We start from the raw sequence: 26,584 nt of genomic DNA on the forward strand, positions 1-26,584 counted from the left end.
CCACCAAGAGTTCTTCACAACCTGGACGCCAGTCAATCCTCCTTCTCCTAAAGAAGCTTCTGTTTTTCTTCCTCTTGGGTCCAGGGTGGCCATGCTGAAGGGTATTTTCTGAGCTCTCCCTGAACAAGCGTGAATAAAAGTAGCAGCCAGCCCCTCGCTAACATGTCCTGATCTGTAGTATCCAAGTGAGGTATTTGCAGAAAAGGAAAATCGTAAGAAATTAACATCTGCCATCTCTTCACTCCTGCCTGTGTTGTGCCTCAATTACAGAGCTTGCTTTCATCCCACTATATGCAGAGAATAAGGATGTCTGCAGTCATCTTAATGAGCTACAGGACACAATATACATTATAAAACTCTCAGAGACCAGTCTCAGCAAAGACGGGTGGCGCCGCTGACCAACAGCACATGGAAATGTAAACTTCAATGTATTTACAAGCTTCTTTAAAAGACTGAAGAAAAAACAGTGCTTTGTATTGCTGGGATTTTGAGAAGGCTAGTTTAAGAGATTTGGACCGGCTAATGAGTTCAAGCAAACACCCTTCACCATCAGATCCAGTGTTTCCCCACCAGCAGAGTCCAGGCAGAGGGGGCAAAACCATTTTCCCACATTGTATCTGTCTCTTCCCCCAGCACCTTCCTCAGCCATAGGGACTGTGGCTCTGGGGCTTTCACCCCCTTCCCTAGCTCTCACTTCTGAGGTTCCAGGATAGAGAATCACAAGTCAGTAAAATCTGGGCTGGGAAACACTGGCTGGAACTACCAAGACTCTATGTAACTGTTGTCCATTCACAAAGTATCTACACTAAATACAAAATGTGTTTTTTCCCTACACTTTCACTGATGCTTGCTTTAGATCAGCTCCCCTTGTTTGGACAAGAAAGGAACCCCTCTCCTTGTGAGCGGGATCTAGAATCTATTAAGAAAGATCAATCTTTTCTATGCAGTTTTAGTTTAGTGAAAGGAAGGAAACCCCACCAAGTACATTTCAGGTTGAAAGAGAAACAAAAAAATTTGCACTGCACATGACTGTGTGAGTAACCTTGATTCCCGGGAAAAGAAGTTTTAAATGCTGGTACATCTGTGCAGGTCGCAGCATCACTCAATGTACCTTAAGGATTGGCAAAGCCTATCCGATAAGGAAGCATCCTGGTTCTAGCTTATTTTAAAACAAAGTGACAGGACACCAACGGTGACTATAAAACAGATAAAAATAATTCTTTAAAAAGTCATGGAAATATATGTCTTTTCTGACCAGTTTCAGAAATTGCCACATTATGATCTATAAGAAATAGCTGATAAAATCATACCGAAATCTCATCTAGAAAACCACACAGTTGGGGGAAGAAGAGAAGGGACCTTAAAAAATGCTTATTGCCAAAGTTAATTTTCTATGAGAAAAGTTTAAAAACGATTTAGATCTAACAAACCACACAGCAGCATAAAATGGGCACTTTTGAAAACTTTGAAAAATACTAAAAGCTAATTTTTTTTTCCAAGAGGGGGAAACATGAGTACTTTTACCATGGCAGTGTCATCTGTCACTGTGACATGGATTACATCTGTTTGTGCTACACATTCACAAAAGCCAACCAAATCAGAGAGCTGCTGGTCTGAATTTGCAGCCAAATATAGTGCAATTGCCTGGCAGCCTGTACTTGCACCAGCACGAGTCTGTAGAGATCAAGAAGATAAAGTAGGAAAACTAATAAAACTCTGTAAAACTCTCAAAAATTAATGCTCATTAAAGGCATTTACAGTGGCGAAGTCAGAAATCTCCATTAAAAAGTTTATGGACCCACACAATTAAAAAGTTAATGCTGAACTGAAGCAGATTGTTTGGTTTTTCTCTCCCACTTATGCAGACACCCCACTCAATGAGTACAGAAAACAAGGAGTGATCTTCTAAGACTAGAGGGATGCGGTGAACACCACAACGAGCAAAATATTCCATAGAAACCTTTCTTGTGAAGTCCTTAAGGAAGTTCAGGCTGATCAGCCTTTGCAAGATGAGGTAAAAATTCAGTCCAGTGCATCAGAAAAGACAATCTATGAGTATCTATTACTTTTAAAAAATGGCTCAATTTTGTTGATGCATCAGACAGTGCTGTGAAGTAGAGATTCAGTGCAACTATTCCGAGCTGCTCGTAGAAGACCACCTGAAGTCAACTTGGCTCTCTCTAGAGGCGGTAGGCATTTGAAACATTTTGAGGCTGCATGGGGTGCCAAATTGGTTGAGTTCTTTTTCTGAGAATCTCAGGCAAAATACATCGTGTGCTGGGTATCATGGTGGATCTGCACTGCCTTGGCCAAGGCCTGAGGATCCCGGCCATTGCTCTGTCCTGACACATGACTGCCTTCCGCGCTGTAAAGAGAATAATGCAAAAAACCAGGTGTAACAAAAGACCACTTCAAACTTCAATGTTTCAAATAGCACAAATACTACTGGATTCAAGAAGACCTTAGGCTCAAGCTGTGGCTCCTTAAATAATTTGTTGTGTCTCTCTAACATGAGTTCACTCAACTGAAAAATACATACAATTTACTGAATGGGCTGTTGCAATAATTAAGTAGAACAATGTCTCCAAAGACCCAAATCCTTAACAGTGCTTATGTTAGGACTCCCACTGCCTACTATGTCTGGCTAATGCTTACTTGTCCTTTAGGCTTCAGTCAAAATGTCATTTCCCCCAAAAGAATCTTTCACTTCCAAAGTTCAGGTCAGTGGCACTGAAACATACTTTCACAGAATCCTCTACTTTTCTTTCATGATACTAAACACGATTGAAATTAAATATTTTAAAATTTTTATTTTATCTTTTCAGTGTTCTAAGATTCATTGTTGAAATTAAATTATTAATTGGATAGTTATACATCCCCCCCAGGAAAAGTAAACTCAAAGAATGCAGTGACTATCTTACTCACCACTGAACCCCTGGTGCCCACACGTAATATAGTCTCAATAAACATTTGTTGAATGAATTCCTGAGCCTAGTACAATGCTGGAGCATACTATGTTGCTGTGCAAATGTTACTGTGCCAGGAATCTCTTCTCGTTTCCTCACTAGCTACATGACCTTGAAGAAGTAACAACTCCTTCAAACTTTGGTCTTTTATGATAATAGTAACAACTTCTGAATATACCTCTTAAGGGTTCCATAGGATATAAAGGGCTAGATAAACTGTAAATCACTAAACCTCTCCTGACTTAAATTATTACTTTAGCTATTTAATTATTTTACTAGTTAAATTATTATTGCCCTTACCATCTAAGCTCACCATCTTAGTCATCTTTAACTTCATCCCCTTCTCTCCCACTCATGCCCAATTAGTGGTTAAGGGCTATTTTATCCCCAAAGTAGCCTTTCACATTTAACAAAGAAAACCTTCTCTAACATACTTTTCCAGCTTCATGCCTGCTGTTCCCCTTTCATACACTCCAGCCAAAGAAAACTTGCTATTGTCTAAACATATCCCTTGCTTTCTCTTTATATCCATTGTTCCCCCTCTGCCTGGAAAATCCTTTTCTCTTCTTTCTAGAGCCAAATCCCACCCATCCAGCAGTGAAATCTTCTCTAACAACCTTTCTTCTGAAGTCCCAGTGCACTTTCACCTATACTGCCTTGGGCTAATTGTCAGTGCTCTGTTTGCCTCTATTGTCTGCCATACTGAAAAAGAAAATCCCAGGAAACATGTCTTCCTCATCTTAGTATTTTTAGTACCTAGCACAGTGCTGGGTACACAGTCAATACCTAATAATTGTGTTGAATGAATGAATGCATATTACAGAATGGAAGGTATAAAGCCACAGCTGGGCATTTTCCTTCATAGCGTATTTTCAACCCTTACAGAAATAGACTTGTAATGGAATGTCTACTATTTAGCAGCTGAATTCAGACTTGGGGAAGAGCCCAGAAACTGCTACTCTTCACAGATGGTCATTTGGAAAAGGAAATTAATGCAGGGAGCTTATTCGGCTATTTAACAGTGCTCAGTAACAGGTCAAAATGTCTGATGCTTCTGAGATCCCTATTTGGGGGTGAAAATGGTCCTGGCACCTCTCCTCTGCCACACACATGCCCCAGATTCACTCTGGTGCATTCTTCCGAACTGTACTGAAAACAAAGTGAACGGTGCAGGACTTTCCCTCTCATGAAGCGGAATCCACGGGTCTGTGATTGCTCTGACTGGAGCCAGGGCACTGTGTGGGCCACTTCTGAGACTGCTCAGGACCTGAACAGAACCAAATGCATTTCACTCTATGGGAAAATCACAGTCAGCTCCAAATTAGACTCTTTTCCTTGGGCAGATGATAGAAACACCATGCAAGTATGAGCAAGCCCAAGCACTTCTTGGACCAAAAGTCACATTATAAGCTCTCAAAGGCACATTCAATTTAATTCACTTCTTGAAATTTAAGCCCTAAAAGGAAGTTTAGCTCTTCCTAAAAGTTTCCTGTAGTAGCTCATTTTTTAAAACATGTTAATTCAGATAAAAAGAGATTCCACTGTGCCTGAGAAACTTGCCTGTCATGATCTTTATCCACCAGATGATACCGTGCCCTGAAAGCTACAAGCCGGGCATAATATGCAGGGGCTGGAATGGAGACTGAGCGTGTGCACCGCACATAGGTGTGACAGAGCTGGTAAGTTAGTAGCTGGAGCTCATCTGCGGTGAAGCAGTTGTCATCCCACAAGACCTGGTAATGTGAAGGACGGCTGGTTCCCTGGAGAAAGACTTTTATAATTAACACGTTTCTGACACGGTTTGGCTATCTGAGAGAAGAACTGAAATCCACTCCTTAAATTCAGAAGTATTCCTGCCTAGCACACCTACAAGCAGATACCCAGACCAAAAGATAACAGTTCTGGAACACAAGCACTAAATTAACAAAGTGATGCACAGTGTTGAATAACAAGTCTAGTCAAGCCAGTTGTTGCATTTGCAAACATCTCCCTATCAAGTCAAAGGTCTGAAACAGTTTCCAAATTACCTGAATTCCTGCATGACTACAGAGGTAAAAGTCGAACTCGGATGGATGTGTGATGGTGCTGTCCACCGTAGTGCCTGCTGGTACATTGCCACTTTTCCCCACCTACCAAAAAAGGGGAGGAAGGAGTACAATGAGTCATCAAAATGCCAAACTGAGCTCAGGCCATATTTTCCTCTTATGTGTTCATTGGTAACAAGTTAGCAAACTGTTCTTAAGTGACATTTTGAAAATCAGTTTAATTCAACATGTTGAATTTTCTGCAATGCTCCTTAGCCCAACCACTTTATCCTTAAGTATTTTCTCAAACAAATATACTCCATGGTTTCCCTAGGGGAATCCAGACAAAGAATTATTTTACCTGCGACTTTGGGTTGCATTGTTGTCATCTATTTATAGATGATATATTGGCATTGTTCTCAGAGAGGAAAAAAAAAAAGGCATTTACAATGGATAAGCTTCCTGAGAAAAAAAATAAAGTTTGTCCCTTACTCAGAGTAAAAAGATACACACAACTTTCAGTATAAGTTAAGATGAAGAAATCTTTGAGCGGGTACACGAGGCTCAGCAAAACTAACGCTTTTACAGAATCAATAAAAGAAGTCACCAGCACATGCATTATCAGGAGGAGTGCACTGAAATGAGAATTAGGAAAACCAGGGTTTCAGTTCTATGCCTAGTCTTGTAACTACATACCTTAACAAAGCATAGTATCTTTGGGTCTTAATCTGACCATCTATAAAACTAGATGACGATCCCTTACACTTTTAAAATTCGAAATTGTAAGGCTCACTTATAGTAAAAATTCTAAAATCAAACTTCTAAGAAGGGAAGAATTCCCTTCTAAGAAGAAGGGAATTTCAGAAATGCACTTATAAGGAAAGGAATTAAATCTTGCTATTTGGTTAATTTTCACCCTCTTGTGCTATATAGCAGGGTTCCATATGAAGAACTGTATTTTATATAGAGGCATGAATTTGATGGGAGTTTATTTGGCTCCATTCTTACTACCATTACCTACAGCTTAATTGTATACCAATGCGTATGGGAACATCTATGAATAGAGAAAAGTCTCATTCCATCAAATTCAAATGTGCGCTTGGGGACCACGCTGGACAAGAGGAAATGTAACTGAGTTATACTAGTTCTGGCATCGTTTCCCAAAGTGTGTTCTTCAGGAATATTACTTCCATAGGATGTGTTTAGATATTTCATGGTTCACACAGATTTGAGAAATATTGGGTTGAACCCAAGGTAAAAAGGTTTTTCTATTGTATGATTTCTCAGAACCTTTATTCAGGGATGTATAATCTTTCAGAGGGAGATGGAGTAAATAATATTTTCCAAACTTATTTAACCACAGAATCCTTTTTAAAAAGATTTTAATTAATTAATTTTATTTTATTTTTTAAAAGATTTTATTTATTTATTTGACAGAGATCACAAGTAGGCAGAGAGGCAGGCAGAGAGAGAGGAGGAAGCAGGCTCCCTGCTGAGCAGAGAGCCTGATGTGGGGCTTGATCCCAGGACCCTGAGATCATGACCTGAGCCGAAGGCAGAGGCTCCAACCCACTGAGCCACCAGGTGCCCCTAATTAATTTTAAAGTAGGCTCCATGCCCAGTGTGGAGCCCAACGCGGGCTTGAACTTACAAACCTGTGATAAAAACCTGAGCTGAGATCAAGAGTTGGACCCTTCACCAACTGAGCCCTCCAGGTGCCCCGATTTATATTTAAGTAATCTTTGCACCCAGTGTGGGGCTCAAATTCACAACCCGGAGATCAAGAGTCACATGCTCCATCGGCTGAGCCAGCTGGCTGCCCCAGCATGGAATCCTTTTTAAAGCAAATCTCTTAGAATCTACAGACAAGAATGGAAGGAGGTGATGCTCTGGGGAAAAAGAGATCCAGCATGTCCATTTCAACCACTACTGCTTGAGCACCCACGTGGAAGGCTCTGCAAATGCTGAGGGGAGACAGAGGCGCAGAGAGAACTAATGAACGTGCACACTCCTGCCCTTCATGCACACCAACTAAAATGAACTGCAATATAGTGTGATCAGAGCATTATGGAAGGTGCTGGAAAAAGCTGGTGGGAGGAAATAGTTGAGCCATCCTTTATAGGATAAGCAGGAGTTGAATGGGGGGATGGGATGAAAATCAAACACTCCAAATATCCCCTAAAGTCAGGAATAGACGAACTAATTGTGGTTCAGCCATATGATGAAATACTAAGCAATAAAAAGGAATAAACTGGTGATATACACAATGAACTTGGATGAACCTCAAATGCATTATGAAAAGTAAAAGAAGCCAGACCAAAGGTTATGGTATCTCACTTATATGTCATTCTGGGAAAAAAACACAACCGTAGGACAGAATGCCTGTCAGTGGTTGCTAGGGGCTATAGGTGAGGGAAAAGGTTGACTGCAGAGGGCTTGGCAGAATGTGTGTGCATGATGGATTGTTCATGTCTTCATAGACATGGTGCTTACACAACTATATGCATCCGTCACAACCTGTAGAACAGTACACTAAAAAGGGAGGATTTTACTATTGTCTATATTATACCTTAATTAAGAATGGGGGGGGAGAGTGGGACAGATGTGGTCATCTCGGGGACTCAAATCCACAAATATATGGAAAATGGAAAGTGTATGAAGGTGTGGTGGAAGGATGAAACTAAAATGTTTTGGCTACCTTAGGAAAACATTGAACAACAAAAGTAAGTATTTGGTAGACAATGGGGGATATGTGAAGGTTTCTGAATAATGGAATGGCAAGGTAAGATGTGCTTTTTTAAAAAAAAGATTTTATTTATTTATTTGACAGACAGAGATCAGAAGTAGGCAGAGAGGCAGGCAGAGAGGGAGGAAGGGAAGCAGGCTCCCTGTTGAGCACGGAACCCGATGCAGGGCTCGATCCCAGGACCCTGGAACCATGACCTGAGCCGAAGGCAGAGGCTTTAACCCACTGAGCCACCCAGGTGCCCCTGCATTTTTTTTTTTTTTTTTTAAGTAAGCTCTAAGCCTAACGTGGAGCTTGAACTCACAAACCCAAGATCAAGAGTCACACGCCCCACCAACTGAGCCAGGCAGGTGCCCTGAGATCTGTATTTTTTAAACCTAGCCCTGACAGCAGATGGAGGGTACATCTGTGAAGGAGGAATGCCGATGGGGAGACCAGTAGGAGTCTCCTGCAATATAGGAAGTTCTGCCTAGGACAGAGGTGACACACAAGAGGAAGAATTGAGACAAGAGATTTTAGGGCAGAACAAAGAAGATTATTTGAACAACTAAAAATGGGGGGACTGAAAGGGGGGCAGAATTTAAAGACAACGCTGAAGTTTCTAACTTGGCTGACTTAATGTACAATGATGCCAAGTCACAGGAGAAAAGGAAAATTGGGGAGGAATAGGCTTTGGATGAGGATAAAACAGAAAGTAGGAGGTTCAGACGTGTTTTGCTTGAAATGCCTGTGGTAGATTGTATCACTAGTGCCAAATATTCCCATGCCTCTCCCTGGGGGAGGATTATACTTCCCCACCCAATTAACTCAGGAGTGGCCATGTAACTTCCTTTGGCTAATAGAGTGTGGCCTGAGATGTGTAACTTCTGGGCCAGAGCTTTAAGAGCCAATATATGGGGGCTCCTGGGTGGCTCAGTTGGTTGAGTGACTGCCTCCGGCTCAGGTCATGATCCTGGAGACCCAGGATTGAGTCCCACATCAGGCTACTTGCTCGGCGGGGCTGACCCCTCTCTTCTCATGCTCTCTCTCTTTCTCCCTCCCTCTCTCTCAAATAAATAAATAAAATCTTAAAAAAAAAAAAAAAGAGCCAACATATGAATTGTGCAGATCTTTCTTTCCCTCTGCTGCAATGACTGGTGATGTTCCAGATAGATTTTTCTCTGCTGGCCTAGGTTCCAAAAGGAGGACATCAGGGTCACAGCTGCAGCAAAGCCACAGTGAGTGTGTAATATGAGCAAGAAATGCATCTCTGTAAGCCCCTAAGACTTTTGGAGGGTTTTTTGGTTCCACAGCATGGCCTAGCTGATCTTGCTGATACAATTCCTATAGAGCATCTGAGTAAATATGTCTGGTAGACAGTTGGAGGTGCAGATCAGGAACTGCACAGAAATGTTTGCAGCTGGGAATACAAATTTAGGAATCTATAAGCAGATCAGTGAACACAGAAAAGTGGGTGAGACTAAAGAGAGCTGAAATTCAGAAAAGAAGAGGGAGAAAAATGTATGAAATGCCTGGAAACGTCAGTATTTAATGGCCAGAGAAGGAAGAGAAGTCAGAGAAAGTCTGACTATAGAAGGGGGTAGTGAATCTGGAAAGTCGTATTGCTCAGGCAAAGAAGTCAGTGGACGAACCTGACAAGGTAGCTCTAGATTCGAAATGAGCAAGTCACGGAGCAAACGGCTTCAGTAGAATCACTGAAACTGAAGTCACGCTACAGAGAGTGGATGTCTGATGTGAGAAGGTACAGGTGGAAAGTCAAGTCATTTTTCTTCTAAAAGCAGGGTCATGAAAGAAAACAAAGAAGGGGGGCGCCTGGGTGGCTCAGTGGGTTGGAGCCTCTGCCTTCGGCTTGGGTCATGGTCCCGGGGTCCTGGGATAGAGCCCCGCATCAGGCTCTCTGCTTGGCAGGGAGCCTGCTTCCCACCCCCACCCCCCGCCTGCCTCTCTGCCTACTTGTGATCTCTATCTGTCAAATAAATAAATAAAATCTTAAAAAAAAAAAAAAAAAGAAAACAAAGAAGGTGGCAGGTAGACTGAGGGAGAAATAGAGTAAAAAGAAGCTTACTGGGGGGATCTAGGAGGAGTTGAGGAACTTTAGAGGGTGAGGTGAAGGAACTGGAGTCTTGAAAACCAAGGGTAATTAATGAAGTGTCCTCTGGGAACAAAAGCATAGGTGGAGAGATTAGCCTCTGAGATGTGAGAGGAAGGAGCGGAGAAAACACATTTCAGTACATTTGAAAGTAGAGGAGAGAGGGGTGCCCAGGTGGTTCAACTGGTTAAGTGTCCAACTCCCATTTTCAGCTCAGGTCATGATTTCAGGGTCATGACCCCAAGGTTCTGAGATCAAGCCCTGTGTGTTAAGCCCCATGCTCAGCAAGGGAGTCTGCCTCTCTCTCCCTCTCCCTCTGCCCTTCCCCAAGCTCCCACTCTCTCACATTAAAATGGATAAATAAATCTTAAAAAAAAAAAAAAGTAGAAGAGAGGAAGCTGAGAAAACTCATGCCTTCAAGATGTTGTTTTCTGGGGAAATAGAGGGTTGTTCTATTGCTGGCAAGGTAAAGCGTTACTAACAAAGCCATCACAGATTAGGGCTGGTGAGTTGAGGAGTGAAGGTTTGGAATACATGCTATGGGGAACTGGATAAATGGGAGAAATGGTGGCATCAAAGGCTGGCTGAGATTTGCTGTCATGAATCTGCGATGTCATTCATCATTAAACAAATGACTTTCTTCCTCAGCAGTCTCCACTGGCCTAAGAGTCAAAGCAAAGGAAATGGGTAAGTGGACCGATCCAGAGTTGGAGATTGGCTAGACGCATGATAAGAGAAGTGGAGATGTTGGTAAGTGTCAAGGGAGCAGGGCAGACCAAGGACCAGGATTATCATCTCTGGAAGGTTAGGAGTGACATGGGATGGTAAAGGACAGAATGATGAGATAGCCTGGGTTTTAGAAAGATAATCCAGCTCCTAGAGCTACACACAGACAGCAATTTGATGGAAGGATGGAGAGGTGATAATGCAGTTAGGGAGGGGATGGCAGGGTATTCTGTGACCAGACCTTAGGCAAGAGTTTGGAGAACTTGTGTCAGTGGAGGCCTACAAAGTACTACTGAGTCAGGGTTTGGGTAATTTAGAAGACAATAGTTGGAATCTGAGCTGACTGGTGGAACTGGAGCCCAAGGAGAGAAACCTTAGTTTTTCAGTGCTTTTGAAAACAAAAAGCCTTGGATTAGAGACAACACCTAAGGGCATACTAGAAAATAATGGGAGTGACCCACAAGATTCCAAGAGTAAGCAACAGAAAGAACTGGTCTCTCTGGGGGTGGATCAGGGAGGGCCTGGAAAAGATGAAACAATGTCACAGAAGATATCACAGAAGCAAAGTCACTCAATATTATGTACCTATAACTTAGTTCATTTATTCATGAATAACAGATTATAAATCAATTATGCAAAATGGCTCTTAGCAAATGCTGGGAATTATACCCCAAATTAATATTCATTTATTAATTTAATCCTGTGAGATGGGAATTGTTCTTACTACATTTTACAGATGAGAACATTATGGCTTAGAGAAGTTAACTTGCCCATGGTTAGTAAGTATGACATTATAACCATTCAAAGTGTGTACCCCAAGATCTCCTGCACTCATATAGGCACTGATACAAAATCATTTAGAAGAGAAATCCTTCTTTATACCCTAGAACCATGCCTTAGGCACAGGTAATAAGAAGTAGCAAATGATAATAAAGTCCAAATACATAAGCCATCCCTTCGGGGTTTGCCTGTATCACCACAGTATATCTTGGCATGTTTTTGACTCCCCCCTTAAAAACTCCAGAAGCCAGCACTTCTGTCACACAAGAGAAATATTCAGTCTTGAAACCTGTATCATTCAGAAGTGATCATCAGTGTTCAACTGGAGATAGTATATTTATTAAATTATTATTACAGTTGCTTTTAGGGGAAAAATTGTATGTATGCCCATTTGAAAATATATTCACTTGCATCAGATAATGAGGTTTCTACCATAGTTTCTTACCCTTTCTGTTTTATCTGCACAGAAAAGTCGTGTGTGATGTCTCTTCTGCACCACAATGTAGGTTATTCCTGGCCGGTAATCTTCTTCCAAACTTATACATGCCTTTCGAATTGCTATTAGCTCTGGCCAGGCGACCTAGGAGTTAGAAACAGAATGACGTTTAATTGAGAACTCACCTTGCAGCTCTCAGATCTGGTTTGCCTGGAGTGTTAGATGGGAGGAAGCTCTATCAGACACCTAGAACCCCCAAAGGCAACCATGGGTAATCAGAGTACCTGTTTCATTTGTCCCTCTGATACCCCTCCACGGTAGTAGATGATCCGAGTGGGTTTGAAGCGTGTAGATTTGTAGAACTGGATCAGCAGCTCTCGAACCATGTTAGTGAGGTCCTGAATTACCTCCTGACTGTAGAGGAGCTCCTGGGAGATCTCCTGGCGGGAGGTCTGCACCCGAACGGTGGCACAGTACCGGCTGGGGTGTCCATCCATACTGCCAACGACTGCAGCAATGGAAGGCTTCTTCCCATCCCCCGCTGGGGGGTGTGTGACATCCGCTCCCAGGAAGATGACAGGCTGCTGGAACACTGAGGGCCTGCTCAGATTGAAGGAGACATTGACATTCAGACATACAGATGAAAATCTGTACTTTCAAGTTCACCAAATAGAATCAGATATAGTTTTACAGGACAGAATAAAGACTTGAACATATTGCGTGAGAACTCTAAGGCCCACTGAGTGTCTGTGCCTCTTTGGCAACGAATCTGAATTGATTCAAGAAGTCAGCATGGTTGGGACACCTGGGTGGCTCAGTCGGTTAAGTATCTGACTCTTGGTTTCAGCTCAGGGTCCTGGGATCGAGCCCTGCGTTGGGCTCTGCACTCAGTGATGAGCCTGCTGGAGATTCTCTCTCCCTCTCCCTCTCCCTCTGCTCCTCCCCCCCACCCCGCTCTCTTTCTCTCTTTCTAAAAGAAATAAATAAAATATTAAAAAAGAAATCAACATGGTTCTTCTATAATAGCAGGAAGGGAAGACTAAAAGAGGACCTGAGCCAAATTTAATAAAATCTTTATGTGTGAAGGGAAGACTTTTCCAGAACGAACTCTCTTTGGATCCTAGGATTCTTACAACGGATATAGAATTGCAGAATTTACATGGAACTGGGACAAAACCCTCAATGCACTTTAAGATGTGAGGCCTAGAGAAGAGAATTGAGTCTATCTACTTCCCTATTCGATTTTTATCTAGTATTCATCACTTATACTGCATATTTTACTTATTTTTTTAAAGATTCTATTTTTAAGTAATCTCTACACCCAATGTGGGGCTCAAACTCACAATCCCAAGATCAAGAGTCCCACACTCTACTGACTGAGCCAGCCAGTCACCTTGCTTAATTTAAGTTGTATTTACTTTACACACACACACACACACACACACACACATACACGAGTGTAAGCTCTACAAGGGCAGGAATTTTGTTTTGTTTTGTCTTATTCCCTGCAGTATCCCTAGTACCTGGAACACTGCCTCACTCACAGTTGGCATTCAATAAACACTTGTTGAAAGAATGAACTCATTTATTTGGCACTGATTTTTCTAAGGAATCAAGGGGAAATATCATGCATGCTTCTCTGGCAAATTCTTAAAGGTGGGATTTGGAAGTGAGTACTGATTCTTAAAGTATAATGTAGGAGACATCACAAATCTGAAAATCTCCTGTAATAGACTAGATATCTCCATGAGGGCAGCAGCTGTCTTAGATTTCTTTGCATGTATCATCATGTAATATGATGGTGCAGAGAAGTACAACAGCAAACATACCTCTATAACATACATATGCACAATACAGTAACAGCTTACATGTACCAGCCACTGTGCTAAATGCTTTACCTGTATTAACTCCTTTAGTCCTCACAATAATCCCATGAGGGAGGTACAATTATTATCTCAATTTTCCAGAATTAAAATAGGAGACAGAAGCGATTAAGGAGCTTACCCAAGCTTACATAACTAGGAAACAGTGAAGCTGGAATCCAAACCTAGGTTGTCAGACACTGAGGTGTGCGCTCTAAATGGTTATGTTATGTTGTCTCAAATATTTGGGGTAAAATTAAATGATTTCAGATTTTAGACTGACTTCTCATATGGCCTGCATACCTCATCCATCACTGATGTAGAGGCATGATTAGGATTTTATTACCTATAAATTTTATTCAAGGGCAAATTAAGAATTGGAATATGATTGTACAAGAAGAGTAAGGCACTCAATTTCATATTCTTGTCAAGTACAGCAATCACTAATACCACAGCCCTAAACTGAACTTTTCAAATCACTTTCACATACAGAATTTCACAGGAAAACATTTTAGAGTTAGCAAGTCAGGTATTATCTCAATAGTTAGGGAAAATACAAATTAATGAAAAGATGGATAATCCAATCCAAGAAACAGGCAAAGAACTAAACAAACCCATCATAAAAGAGGATATCCAAATAGCCAATAAACATATGAAATTGTGTTTAACATGATTAATCTTCAGGGGAATGCAAATTAAAACCATGATGAGATAGTATTACCCCAAACAAAATGGCTAAAGTTAAAAGGACTGATACTATCAAGTGTTGGTGAGAATATGGAACAACTAGAAATCTCCATGGAAATGCAAACTGGTACAACCACTCTGGAAAACTATTTGACAGTATCTATCAATGCTAAATCCGTGTACTTTCTATAACTTAGTAATTCTATTCTTGGATATATACTCAGGAAAAAGAGAATTTACATCTACTAAAAAGGTAGAAAAATTATATAATGAATGTACAATAATATCCATCAATGGTAGAATAGATTCAAATTCTGTGGTAGGGGTGCCTGGGTGGCTCAGTCATTAAGCGTCTGCTTTTGGCTCAGGTCATGATCCCAGGGTCCTGGGATCAAGCCCCACATCCGGATCCTTGCTCAGTGGGAAGCCTGCTTCTCCCTCTCCCACTCCCCCTGCTTGTGTTCCCTCTCTTGCTGCGTCTCTCTCTGTCAAATAAATAAATAAAATCTTTTTAAAAAGCCATAAAATAAATAAAATAAAATTCTGTGGTATATTCATATTATGAAATAATATATGACAATGAAAATGAGTAAATTACTACTTAATACAGTTACATGAATGAATTCCAGACACATATGGATAAACAAAAGATAGATATTATATATTATATATTGTATGGTGCCACTTATATGAAGTTCAAAAAGAGGCAAAACTAATCTATGGTGATAGTGGTTACCTTTGGGGGTTACCTATTGGGAGAGGTCACAAGGAAGCCTGACAGGGTATTGTGCTAGATCTTCACCTGAGTAGTGGTTACATGAGTGTATACATATCTAAGAAAAAGTAATTGAGATGCATATTTAAGATATGTGTGCTTCGTGTAAATTACATTACATTTGATCTTAATAAAAACATAAGAAAAAACAGAGTTCAGAATCTTACCTTTGATGAGGTACAAGCACGTTGTTAATTCCTCCGAGCTTTGCATTTATCTTCAGGCAAAGGTTGGAAAGGGTCTGGGGTGAGGTCTTCACTACATTTTTTACCTGGACACACTGTGTGGCCATACCCAGGAGGGTATCTCCAACACGTTTCACCTCCGCTACAAGGATAAATTCATTAATTAATTTAAAAATGTTTAAATATTCTCCTAATTACTAAGAGTAGAGGCAAAAATCCGCACACATTGACACAGCACACTGTGCTAGATGTGGTCATTTCATCTGCTAAACCCCCAGGGCAATTTTTCCTTTTCTTCCCTCCTGCAGGCATTGAGGTTAGCCCACTTCCTTTACTCCTGGATGCTGCTTGCCACCCCTGACTCAGTCCCTTAAGGTTACTTTTTCCACAGGTCGGGTCTGGCAAAGGACTCCATCTCCCAGCTCCTCCCTCTCGGTATACAGGCCAGCTCTTTGACTTTTAAATATTTTTCTTCCACCCTCTCCCTCTTTTTCCTCTAAACACCTGAGATAAACAGACAGTAACAAAAGAAACAACTACAAAGGGCGTTGAAGACATTTTATAAAGTTCAAACAGCTGGTCTGGAGTTCCTAAATCCTTTACTTAGATGAGAGCCAAAAGAACTTTGTATCATTCTTGTTATAAGAGACACAAACTGAACAGCTTCTCTTCTGGAAGTGGTGGACTCCCCCACTCTTCCCCACTCTGATATTCCTAAGTACTTGTCACCAAACATTCTGGTTCTTCCTGCTTTGAGGACTATGGTAGAATCTCACTACATGCTCCACGCTCATTCCCGCTGCATTTCCTGGCCCCCATTCTCAATTCCCACAGGAAGGCTGGGAAAAGCCATGTCGCTGGTTGTGGTCAAGAAGCTGCAAATGTTGGGTGCCTGGGTGGCTCAGTGGGTTAAGCCTCTGCCTTCAGCTCAGGTCATGATCTCAGTGTCCTGGGATGGAGTCCCGCATCATGCACTCTCCTCAGCAGGGAACCTGCTTCTCTCTCTCTCTCTCTCTCTCTCTCTCAATCTCTCGTTGCCTGCCTCTCTGCCTACTTGTGATCTCTCTCTGTCAAATACATAAATAAAATCTTTTAAAAAATAAATAAATAAAATAAAATAAATGTTAAAAAGAAGAAGAAGCAGCAGCTGCAAATATTAAGAACCTTCCAGAGCTCTCTTTCCTCTCTGCCATGGGGCCAGCAACTTTCCAAATAGCAACTGCTCTGCCAGCCTGGGTCCCGAAGTAAAAATGATATGATGGCATAGAACAGAGGCCAAAGTCCACCTCAACGGACACAGAGCAGAAGCAAAAAAATCAATCTTTGATGCTCTGAGCCACCGAGAGTCTGGGGTTATTTGAGACGACAGCTAAACCCAGCTTATCCTGACCTACTCCTTCAAATCATCCCTCATTCAAAATTAAAGGGGTCCTAGCTTTGCTGAGTGGCAGTATCGTAGCCAATGAGGTTTATCCGAGGCGTGATTATTGCTAATTGAAAATTAAAGGGGTCCTTACCATACACTGGTGTCTTCCCAGGCAAGATAACCACAATTAGCTGTAGGCCCACATAGGTCATTTTCAGGTGTTTGAACATGGGCTCCACACTGTCTGCACCTTGTGCGTACTTGCAGAAACATGGCTGACCCTGGATGGGCATTCCCGCATCCTTAGAGATTTTACGGAGCTGGTCAGTGAAACTCCTGTTAAAATAGAACCAGTGGCACAGTGCTTTCATTTCGGAGTATATTCCCAGAAATTATTTTCCACTAAGATACTTCTTTCAGTTCTGTACATTCTTAGCCAAAATTAAAAATAAACAAATAAACAAAGAAAAGAACCTTTAAATGGTTGCCAAAGATGGGCTGGCAATTGTATCATGGCAATTATAATGCACAAGAATCTGTATTATTTAGCTATCAGATCATCGTTTTGAATTTTTAAATAATTCTGCCTCAACTGGACCCCAGGAACTAGGAAGAGCATGTCTGTTCAAAGATATATATATGTGTATGTATGTATATATATCTATATCTGTATATAGATATAGATATAGATATATTTTTTTAACATTCAAGTCAGTAATTCTGAACCAAAGAAAACCAAAGTCAAAATTTCAGGTAATGTGTATTTTGGTAAGCCTGGCACAAGAATGGTTGGGTAAGCTTGTGTTCAACTGAGAACATGGAAACACAAAATCAGTATATTTAGGATTACACTCAAACTTGTACCATATTTGATTCAATAACAATATCAAAATAAATCATCACTTAAAAAAAACAAAATTCATTGTGAAACTTTAAATTCTGGATATGAGAAGTGACTTTAATCTACATATAAAGCTTTCAGAATAATTTCTTTTGTGCATTTGCCAGTATTTTGTAAGACTCCTTTCTTCCATCCAGTTCCCTTTTCCTGCCCCGATTTTTCCACCCTTCTCACTAACTTCCTTTCTATAGATAGCTGCATCTGTAAGACATGAACCAATGATTTCAGTCAGTGTGACCCTGTGGAAAACAAGCTCACTAGTAAATTATAATGATTAAAAATGGACAAGTTTTTATTTCAGCTGAAAAGATACAATTAATACCGAAGGAAGCTCCACTAAGAACAGTTTGCCAACTATCTCTGCTTCGGCCTTGTTAGTCATAGACTTTCTGCTCTAAATGTAAGGAAGCTGAGTCAGATTCTTAATGTCATTCCCAAGTTTGCCATTTACTATAATACAAGGTCTTTTTCCTGCAGCCAGATGGCGTCTCTACAGGAGTTAGGGGTTTAGTGCCAGTGTGCACAGCACATTCACGTCAAGATGGTATTTTCATATCTGGGAGGGATATTACTAAGCTGAAAATATGAAGATACTCACTTTAGTAAATCTTCCCTACATTGTTTCTGAGGCGCAAAACAAGCAACTGCCCAAACTTTAATTTCAATGCCAGCATAAAACTGCTTTCCTCGCATGTCCCAGACACCCTGGTTGGGTGTGGCTACCGTTTTATTCTTTAAAAAAAAAAAAAAAAAAAGAAAAGAAAAGAAACAAAAGAAAAGAGAAAAGACATTACAATCTAAGGCCATGTTAATGTTGATGAGGGGATAAACAAAACTCTATTTGGTATTAGCCAAAAGACAAAAAGCAGTAAGGAGCAAAACTATGGGTAAATTTGGTGTGGTGTAGCGGAGAAACCTGGATTATTCTCTTGTTGACTGGTTGTTGGAAGGAGCTTGCTGAATGAAATAAAAAGCTTACCCGGCCTCCGTATTGCAGCATTGGTGCTGGAAGTACCCTGCCTGTGAGCTCTGTCATTTCATTGTGGACAACAATACCAAATTCTTTAAGGTATGGATCCGGTCCACCCACCATGCTGTTACTCTTCACCTAAAGAACAGGAAAGCCTGCGTATATAAAAACCAAAGAGTAACTGTGTCCCACCAGGAGTTTTCTAATGTCTTGTTTTCTCATCTGAAAGCTAGCGTATCGTGAAGACTACGCCTTACTGACCAGTCTACTGATTTCTTCCTGTCTGTCAGGAGCCGATCTTGCTGTAGCTTTGATCATTGTGGAAGTCTGATTGTCTGTGAGCTTCTTTATACATCGCTGTCCTGCCACGATATTACAAACCTACAGAGAGGCAAAGAGAAATTCGTTTGTGTAATGGGTTTCTATAAAGTAAGCCTTTGCTAAACTGTATCTTACCTCTTCCATTCCCCAAAACATGAAAATGCTATTACCTAGTGAAGCTATCCGCCTAAAACAGATATTTTTTATTTTATTCATTTTTTTAAAGATTCATTTATTCATTTGAGAGAGAGAGAGAGAGCGTGCAAGAACATGCAAAGGGGGGGAGGGGCAGAGGAGGAGGGAGAGAAGGAGACTCCCTGCTGAGCCAGGAGCCCAATGCAGGGCTGGATTCCACAAACCCAAGATCAAGACCTGATCTGAAACCAAGAGTCAGACACTCAATGGGCTGAGCCACCCAGGTGCCTCTGCTCAAAATATTTAAAAAATTTATACTATATTCTACTACTAGTTTAGAACATGATTTTTTTTTTTTACTCATTTTTTTAACTCATTCAAGAAATTGGCAGATTTGGGAAAAGAAAATTCATTTTAGCTTACCTCAAGTGGCAAATATGTATGTTTTTGTTCTTGTCCCACTTGGAGACAGGGAAGATGGGGATATTTCAGCTGCAGACTATACTTCTGCTTAAAGTACTGAGCTACTGTACATTCCATAGCTTGCCCATTTTCTAGCTGTAAAGGAAAACTATGGGAGAGAATATCTCTTTAGAAATGTCTTCAAGTTCTTTTTTTCTTAAACAAACAAACAAAAACCTAACATTTTCTACCTTGATCAGTCACTTAAAAAACAAAGGTCAATCTTTATTTGACAAGTTTCACTTAAGTCATTTAGTATTTAATGAGAAAAGTGATTCTTGGAATTTTCCATGTTTGTTGAAGCTAGGATGAGAAAAATATTAAATTAAAGCTTAAAAAGAAGTTAAAACAAGAAGAAGCTGCAGAACTGGAAAATACAAACTCACTAGAGGTCAGTTAACACCTACAGATACATATATAATCTCTAGCTGGCTTCCTACAAATTATTTAAAATCAAATAAGGAGTTGGGATCATCCACATAGGAGTTTTATTTGCTTAAGAGAATGTTTTGTAAAATGAGTGTTAACAGTTATTGGGGCCACATTTCCAGATCCCCAAACCAGGACAAATATATGTGGATTTAGAGGCAACAAGACCAAACACATGAAACTTGGACTGTGCCAGGATATTTGCTATAAACTGGAGAACATGATTTAAGAGATTCTCTTTCTTTGGCTCTTTCAGGGGGCAAATTATCTTAAATACTTGGTACAGTAATAACTTTAACTGGTTTTAACTGTTACAGCCCCACAAAATAACAATGTAGCAAGGATCATCTATATGATATTTAAAACTACGTGCTTACAATTTTCATGCAAAGATTATCTAAATCTATAAGTATAATTATTTTTACAGGGCTATGTAAAGTAATTAACGAAAAAGATAAAGTTCTTGAAACAAAAGCTACACTTCTCAATAGTGATTTCATAAGGCTTCAGTAATGTTTTTCCTCCTAGAGAATGGAGTCAATAGTATAATATGAAAAATACATGGAATATCACTTTATAACTCTTTTTAAGAAATTCACATCAGCTGCCTATGGGTTCATACTGATGAATTTATTCAAATCATACTGAATTAATATACCCCATTTATCCAGAGTTCACCCAAAAACTTCCACTATCTAGAACAAAGCCTTCCTGATGATTTTGACATACACTAAAGTTTAAAAATCGAGAAACATGGAACTAAAACAAAGTCAGACTAGAATATAAACAAACAAACAAAAGGCTTCTGACTAACCAAAACAATGAAAAGTTTATATACGTAAATTCATGTTCTTTACTTGGAGGAGCCAATATTTATTTATGTCAGACATCAGTTTAAAGATCTTGATTAGAAGAACAAAACTTACATCTATGGTAAATAAAAGCATTTTCATGTATATTTTCTCATTTTGCATAGTTCACAGTGGATTAGAAGTCGGGTGATTAGAAAAATAAGACTGGAAAATGGAAATGAGTAGCTGCTAGAGGCATGCCATACATACTGGCAGCTGGAAGAAGTGGCTACAAAAAGAGAAAAATCCAAACAAAACACAAAGCAGTATCTTCTCATGACAGCCTTATATGACTTACAGGACTTAACAGATCCTTTGAGACATGCGTTGAGAATATAACAGTATAATAAGTGATGCTTATAATGACGACGCTGCATTGTTATATAAAAGTTGATCTGTGTTTGGCACCCTTTGTTTAAGAGGGGAAATGAATCAAAGACAAGAAATATGTTTTTAAAATGTCTCCATCAAAAATATTTAAAACATTTTTTAAAGCTCTGGTGGTTAAAAGTGATCATCTCAGTGATTTTGAAACTTGCAATATGGGATACCATTTTCTCAAATCATAGCAGCTTCTTCTGTTACCAAAGATGTAACAGTATCATTTTAGATGTGGTTAACATACGTTTGATGACTGGCTGGCCGTCTAGTCACATTACAAACTCGATATTTTCGTTTCATCTGTCCACAGTGGGTCACCTCAACTTTAAGACCTGAAGTTAAAAAAAAAAAAAGGTCAAAACATCAGGTATTAATTAAAGTCACAGTGACAAAAACAGGTTCAAATGTCTTCAGAAAGGTGCCACATTGTACAGGGCAAAAGTTGCAAGGATAAGAGGACAATTTAATCATGTATAGGCAAAAAGTCTCAGCTAAGAAGAAAAACTTAGAACCCAGATGACTTAAAATGTGCAACCTACATAAATTTTACTAATTTGTTCAATAAATATCTCCTAAATACCAACAATTCTGGTAATTATTATGGGGTCTATAGAGAGCCCTAAGGAAGCTTATATTGTAGTGAGAGAAGATAGTTAATAACAAAGAGAAAAGAAATTCCAGAGGAGAATAAACTTGTGTTATTTTATTAAAATGTAAGTTTGAAAAATAATAATATACATAAATTAAATAAAATGCATTAAGTGGGTAAAGGGTAAGAATGCTTGATGTGTGCCAGCTCCTGGATGAGAAGCTTTATACATCTAATTGCATTTAATTCTCACAACAAATGTAAAGATACACATTATTTTCTTTACCTGAGAGATGAATAAATTAAGACTCATGGCAGTTAAGTAACTAGCCCAAGGTCCCACTTACAGAACCGGCTGGGATGGAAACCCACATGTGTCTGACTCCAAGACCCTGCTCCTTGCACCATACTGAGCCACCTTGCTGAGGCTCCTGTAATGCAAATACCTACCTCTGATTTCTTTGGTAAACTTGACACGCTGGGAATCTGTTAGCGGTTTGGTCTGTTCATTGATGTTCTGAATGTCTAAAACTTCACACATGAACTCGATGATAGGCTGAGCCCGGTAGAAAGCAGTTGCAGACACTAACAAACAGAGAGGACAGATACTTAGCTTCAGTTCAGAGAAAGGGAAAGCACACCAAAAAAAAACAGCCAAAAGAGTGAAAAAAGAATTCTATCATACCGTCAATATTGAGCATCATATTCCACATAGCAGGTCTCACAGACTGATGAAAGCCAAACCAAACCTCTCTGCCCCCTCCCAGAGGGTGGTAGTAACCTTCAGGAGGTGAGAAAAAAGAACGACCCACCGGAGTGTACCTGAAGAAATGAGTTTGCATGTTTCATCAACAAAAACTCGAAAGGTTTTTCATTTCACTCTCAACTTTATTTTTTTTAAATTTTTAAAAGATTTTATTTATTTATTTGACAGAGATCACAAGTAGGCAGAGAGGCAGGCAGAGAGAGAGGGGGAACCAGGCTCCCCACTGAGCAGAGAGCCTGATGTGGGGCTTGATCCCAGGACCCTGAGATCATGACCTGAGCCGAAGGCAGAGGCTTTACCCACTGAACCACCCAGGTGCCCTTACTCTCAACTATATAAACAAACTCGAAACCCAAGTTTGAACTGACTTATGCAGAAACTTTTCAATGGCTCCAATGAAACCTACTGAAAAAATGTGACATTTGTGGGAATGAACTCGAACTAAGGTACTAACCTCATTGAGGGAAGGTGTCTTGTGATAACATCAAGTGCTTGTACTGAGTCATCTGGGACTTCATTCAAATGCCCAGCCAAAGCTTCTAAAAGCAACTGAAGGCTCACAACTGATACCCACTGAACAGACACTTTAAAGGTTTGGTCTTTACCCTCACCTGGAAGGGTCACTTCCATATCAACCTAAGGGAAAAAAAAAATCATAGCTACATATATTTATAGAGTATGAAAGAAAGATCACAGGAATATTCAACATAGTATATTCATAAGGATATTTACTTTAAGACTTTCTGTAACTGTAAAACATTGGAAACAACCTAAGTGTCCATCAAGAGGGGAAAAATATCATATTAACTATTATGCAATAGTTTGAAACTAAGGTGAATGTTGTAATGTGGATGAACTTTGAAAACATTATGCTAAGTGAAATAAGCCAGATACAAAGGGACAAATATTGGATGATTCCACTTATATGAAGTACTTAGAACTGTCAAATTCACAGGGACAGAAAGACAGAGGGACAGAAGGAGAGGGAGAGAGAGAATCTTAACAAGGCTCCGCGCACAGTACAGAGTCCAACACAGGGCTTGATCTCACAACCCTGAGATCATGACCTGAGCCGAAATCAAGAGTCGGATGCTTAACCGACCGAGCCACCCAGGTGCCCCAAGACCTAAGGTAGAATAGTGGATATCAGGAACTGGGGGAAAGGGACAGGAGAACTTAAGGCGTAGTGGGTATGTACTTTCAGTTTGGGATGATAAAATAAGTTTTGGAGATCGATAGTGGCAATGATGGCACAACAACATGAATATACTAAATGCCGCCGAATGGTACACTTAACAGTGGTTAAAATAGTAAATTCTATGTTATGCATACTTTACCACAATAAAGAAGAATTTGAATTAAATAAATAATGATATTTAAATGTACAGAAATGGAAAGATCTCCCAGACATATTGTTAAATGAAAAAGCAAATCCTAGAATGATATGCAAACAAACAATACACATAACCATATGCATAAATAGCTAATGCACATAAAAATATCTGAAAGGATACATACTGAACTATTAGAGTTGTTTCCTCGAAAAAGGAAAATGGGGTTAGGGGATGCAGGCAGGTAGGGAGACAGGAAATCACAATATTTCTTGATGTCTAAGTAAGTTTATAATGAGTATATGTTTACATATAGCTTTTCAAATTTAAAAACTAAACTTGAAAAAGTTATTGTGGTATTGTGAATATTTTCCCAAGTGGGTTTTAGATAATTTTCTATAATCTATAAAACTCCATTGTTCAGATTCACATAGCAAATACATTAGCAATGTGAAACACCTGGAATATATGTAATCAACCTAATCTAATCTAACTCCAATAATCATATTCAACCTAAATTTTAATACTAATCTCATCTTCAATTATTGATTAACTAAGGGACAAGAGAATATGGACATAGTAACAAATCTATCATCACTATGTGAAACAACTCTAAGAATTAAGTTGTTATTAGAAAGGGAGACTTTAAAAAAAAAAGATTTTATTTATTTGACAGACAGAGATCACAAGTAGGCAGAGAGGCAGGCAGAGAGAGGGGGAAGCAGGCTCCCAGCTGAGCAGAGAGCCCGATGTGGGGCTCGATCCCAGGACCCTGAGATCATGACCTGAGCCGAAGACAGAGGCTTTAACCCACTGAACCACCCAGGCACCCCTAGAAAGGGAGACACTTTTGTCCTATGTAAATGACCTAAGTCTAAAATGCATTTCTGGCCCTTAACACTTACCCTATCCCGTCCAATTGGCAGTGGATGTGCCGTGTACATGTTTCTTTTGCCATCATAGCCAGGCTGCCGGTCACCAAATATCTGCATCTTGAAGTGCCGCACCATTGTATCCACTACCTCTCTTAACAGTAATGGAGAGAGTGGCAGTTAGCTTTGAGAAATGGCAAGGAGTAAGGAAACTATCACCATACCTTAATCACCTAAACTGAGTTCAAAATTACTTGGAAAAAGTAAGAGTTATAGTTATAATTGTCTTCAGTAATTAAAAAAGTAGTTAACAACGGTCAAGTAAAGAAAGGTAGCAACAGGTGAACAAAAGCAGCTATGAGATGAAAAGAAAAGCAGGGACTAAAAAGAGAACATAACTTTTATGGCACCCTCTCAAACTCTTGCCTTTCATAATCCTCTCCCATGACAAATACAGCCTTACGAGAATAACCTATCTTAGGTATCTGAGTTTGGCATGAATATTCATAATTGAATCATGATAAATTTGTTAGCAAATAAACATCCTTATTCAAGTATCATGGTTTCAGAAAAGAGAGTAGGCAGAAATCAAGAAATGTTAGGGCCAATAAATTCAAGATGTATCATACTCAAAGTAATGCCAATCCCTTTGCCTAATGCTGCTAATTTATTATTCTTCAAACTGTCTTGTTTTATCCCAAAGTGCTCCTGGAGCAGTGTAGAGAAGGAAATGTAAAATTTCATCATTCCATAAAGATTATCAATGTAGTTTCTTTCTAGAATGAATGCCCTTCCCTCAATCAAGCATGCAAAGCTTTACCTAAGTGTTCTTGTATACATACCAGACCACACCGTATGCAGGCTCTGAAGTAAAGGCAGCTGCAGAGTAACTAGAGTATATGGTTTAAGATGGACAGATCTGAGTCTGTGAGATTGTGGAATGCTAGAGTTAATGAAAACTGTGTTTTACCAATGTTTGGTGAGTGCTACATGCGGAAACTATATCTTAAAAGCCAGAATATATCACAACTACCTAAGGCATTAATATTCTGCAAATAAAATCCGTGGAAAAGATACACATTTATAAACCAAATCACACAACTGAAGAAGATTGATGGAAAAATGTAATATCGTGTATTACCAATTTAAAAAAACTATCTTAAGAATAATACATTTTCATATTAGAAGGGTAATTTCTCATCTTATATTCTTAAATGACAACCATAAGTAGTTTTATAGTGAAGAGATATTTTCGCCTCTGTTCTCACCTAATCTTTGTGAGACAAACAGGCTGATGATTACTGTCTTCAGAGTAAAAAGAAAAAAAAATTCAGAATAGGCAAGTGATCTGCTCCTTGTCACACACTGATTAATTGGCAGGGCTGCACGACCTTGGACAAGTTACTGAATCTTCTATTATCTGCTTCTTTTCATTTGTAAAATTATAATAATCATAATAGCTACCACAAAATTTTGTTGTATTAAGTGAATAAATACACATAGAATATTTAGAACAATGCTGGTCACATAGTAAGCCCACTTACGTTCTGCTGTGTTCATGGGTATGACTCCAAGAATTCTCCTCTTTCCTGAATTATACATTTTTTCCCTCTTTATTAGATTATTTCCTTCAGCATACAGATATGCTATAGTTTCTCTCATCTTCAAAAAAATTAAATTTCCCTGACCTGACTTCCTCATTTGAACATCCCACTTCTCTGTTCCCCTTTGTGTCAAAATCTCTTAAAGGAGTTGTCTCTAATTGCTCTTCTCCTATCTCTCTTAAATCTTCTCCACCTTCCCCTACCAAAACTACTCTTACCAAGGTTCCCAGTGGGTTCCACAGTGCTAAATTCAGTGCTCTTTGGACATTAGGTAATAAATTCTTTCAACTTAACATCTTGTCTTGCCTCCTCGCTCTGTCCTGGTTCTCT

General features: G+C 39.6%; 1 protein-coding gene across 1 annotated transcript in view; it reads right to left on the minus strand.

Moving 5' to 3' along the window:
• Positions 1 to 1,031: 1,031 nt before the first annotated feature.
• LOC308341121 (protein argonaute-4) overlaps positions 1,032 to 26,584 on the minus strand; it is a 36,353-nt gene continuing 10,800 nt past the window's right edge. Inside the window, exons 3-18 of the mRNA XM_080800788.1 lie at positions 24,684 to 24,804; positions 22,902 to 23,083; positions 22,367 to 22,503; positions 22,132 to 22,266; positions 21,337 to 21,424; positions 19,393 to 19,540; positions 18,775 to 18,894; positions 18,523 to 18,651; positions 18,142 to 18,275; positions 16,794 to 16,978; positions 15,259 to 15,418; positions 12,052 to 12,367; positions 11,777 to 11,911; positions 4,994 to 5,095; positions 4,527 to 4,726; positions 1,032 to 2,365 (exon numbers count right to left, since the gene is read on the minus strand). Coding sequence (XP_080656914.1) covers positions 2,257 to 2,365; positions 4,527 to 4,726; positions 4,994 to 5,095; positions 11,777 to 11,911; positions 12,052 to 12,367; positions 15,259 to 15,418; positions 16,794 to 16,978; positions 18,142 to 18,275; positions 18,523 to 18,651; positions 18,775 to 18,894; positions 19,393 to 19,540; positions 21,337 to 21,424; positions 22,132 to 22,266; positions 22,367 to 22,503; positions 22,902 to 23,083; positions 24,684 to 24,804 — 2,401 coding nt within the window. The 3' untranslated portion in view covers positions 1,032 to 2,256. The remainder of the gene's footprint in view (positions 2,366 to 4,526; positions 4,727 to 4,993; positions 5,096 to 11,776; positions 11,912 to 12,051; positions 12,368 to 15,258; positions 15,419 to 16,793; positions 16,979 to 18,141; positions 18,276 to 18,522; positions 18,652 to 18,774; positions 18,895 to 19,392; positions 19,541 to 21,336; positions 21,425 to 22,131; positions 22,267 to 22,366; positions 22,504 to 22,901; positions 23,084 to 24,683; positions 24,805 to 26,584) is intronic.

The sequence above is a fragment of the Martes martes genome (genome assembly GCF_963455335.1).
Source record: "Martes martes genome assembly, chromosome: 4".
NCBI lineage: Eukaryota > Metazoa > Chordata > Mammalia > Carnivora > Mustelidae > Martes > Martes martes.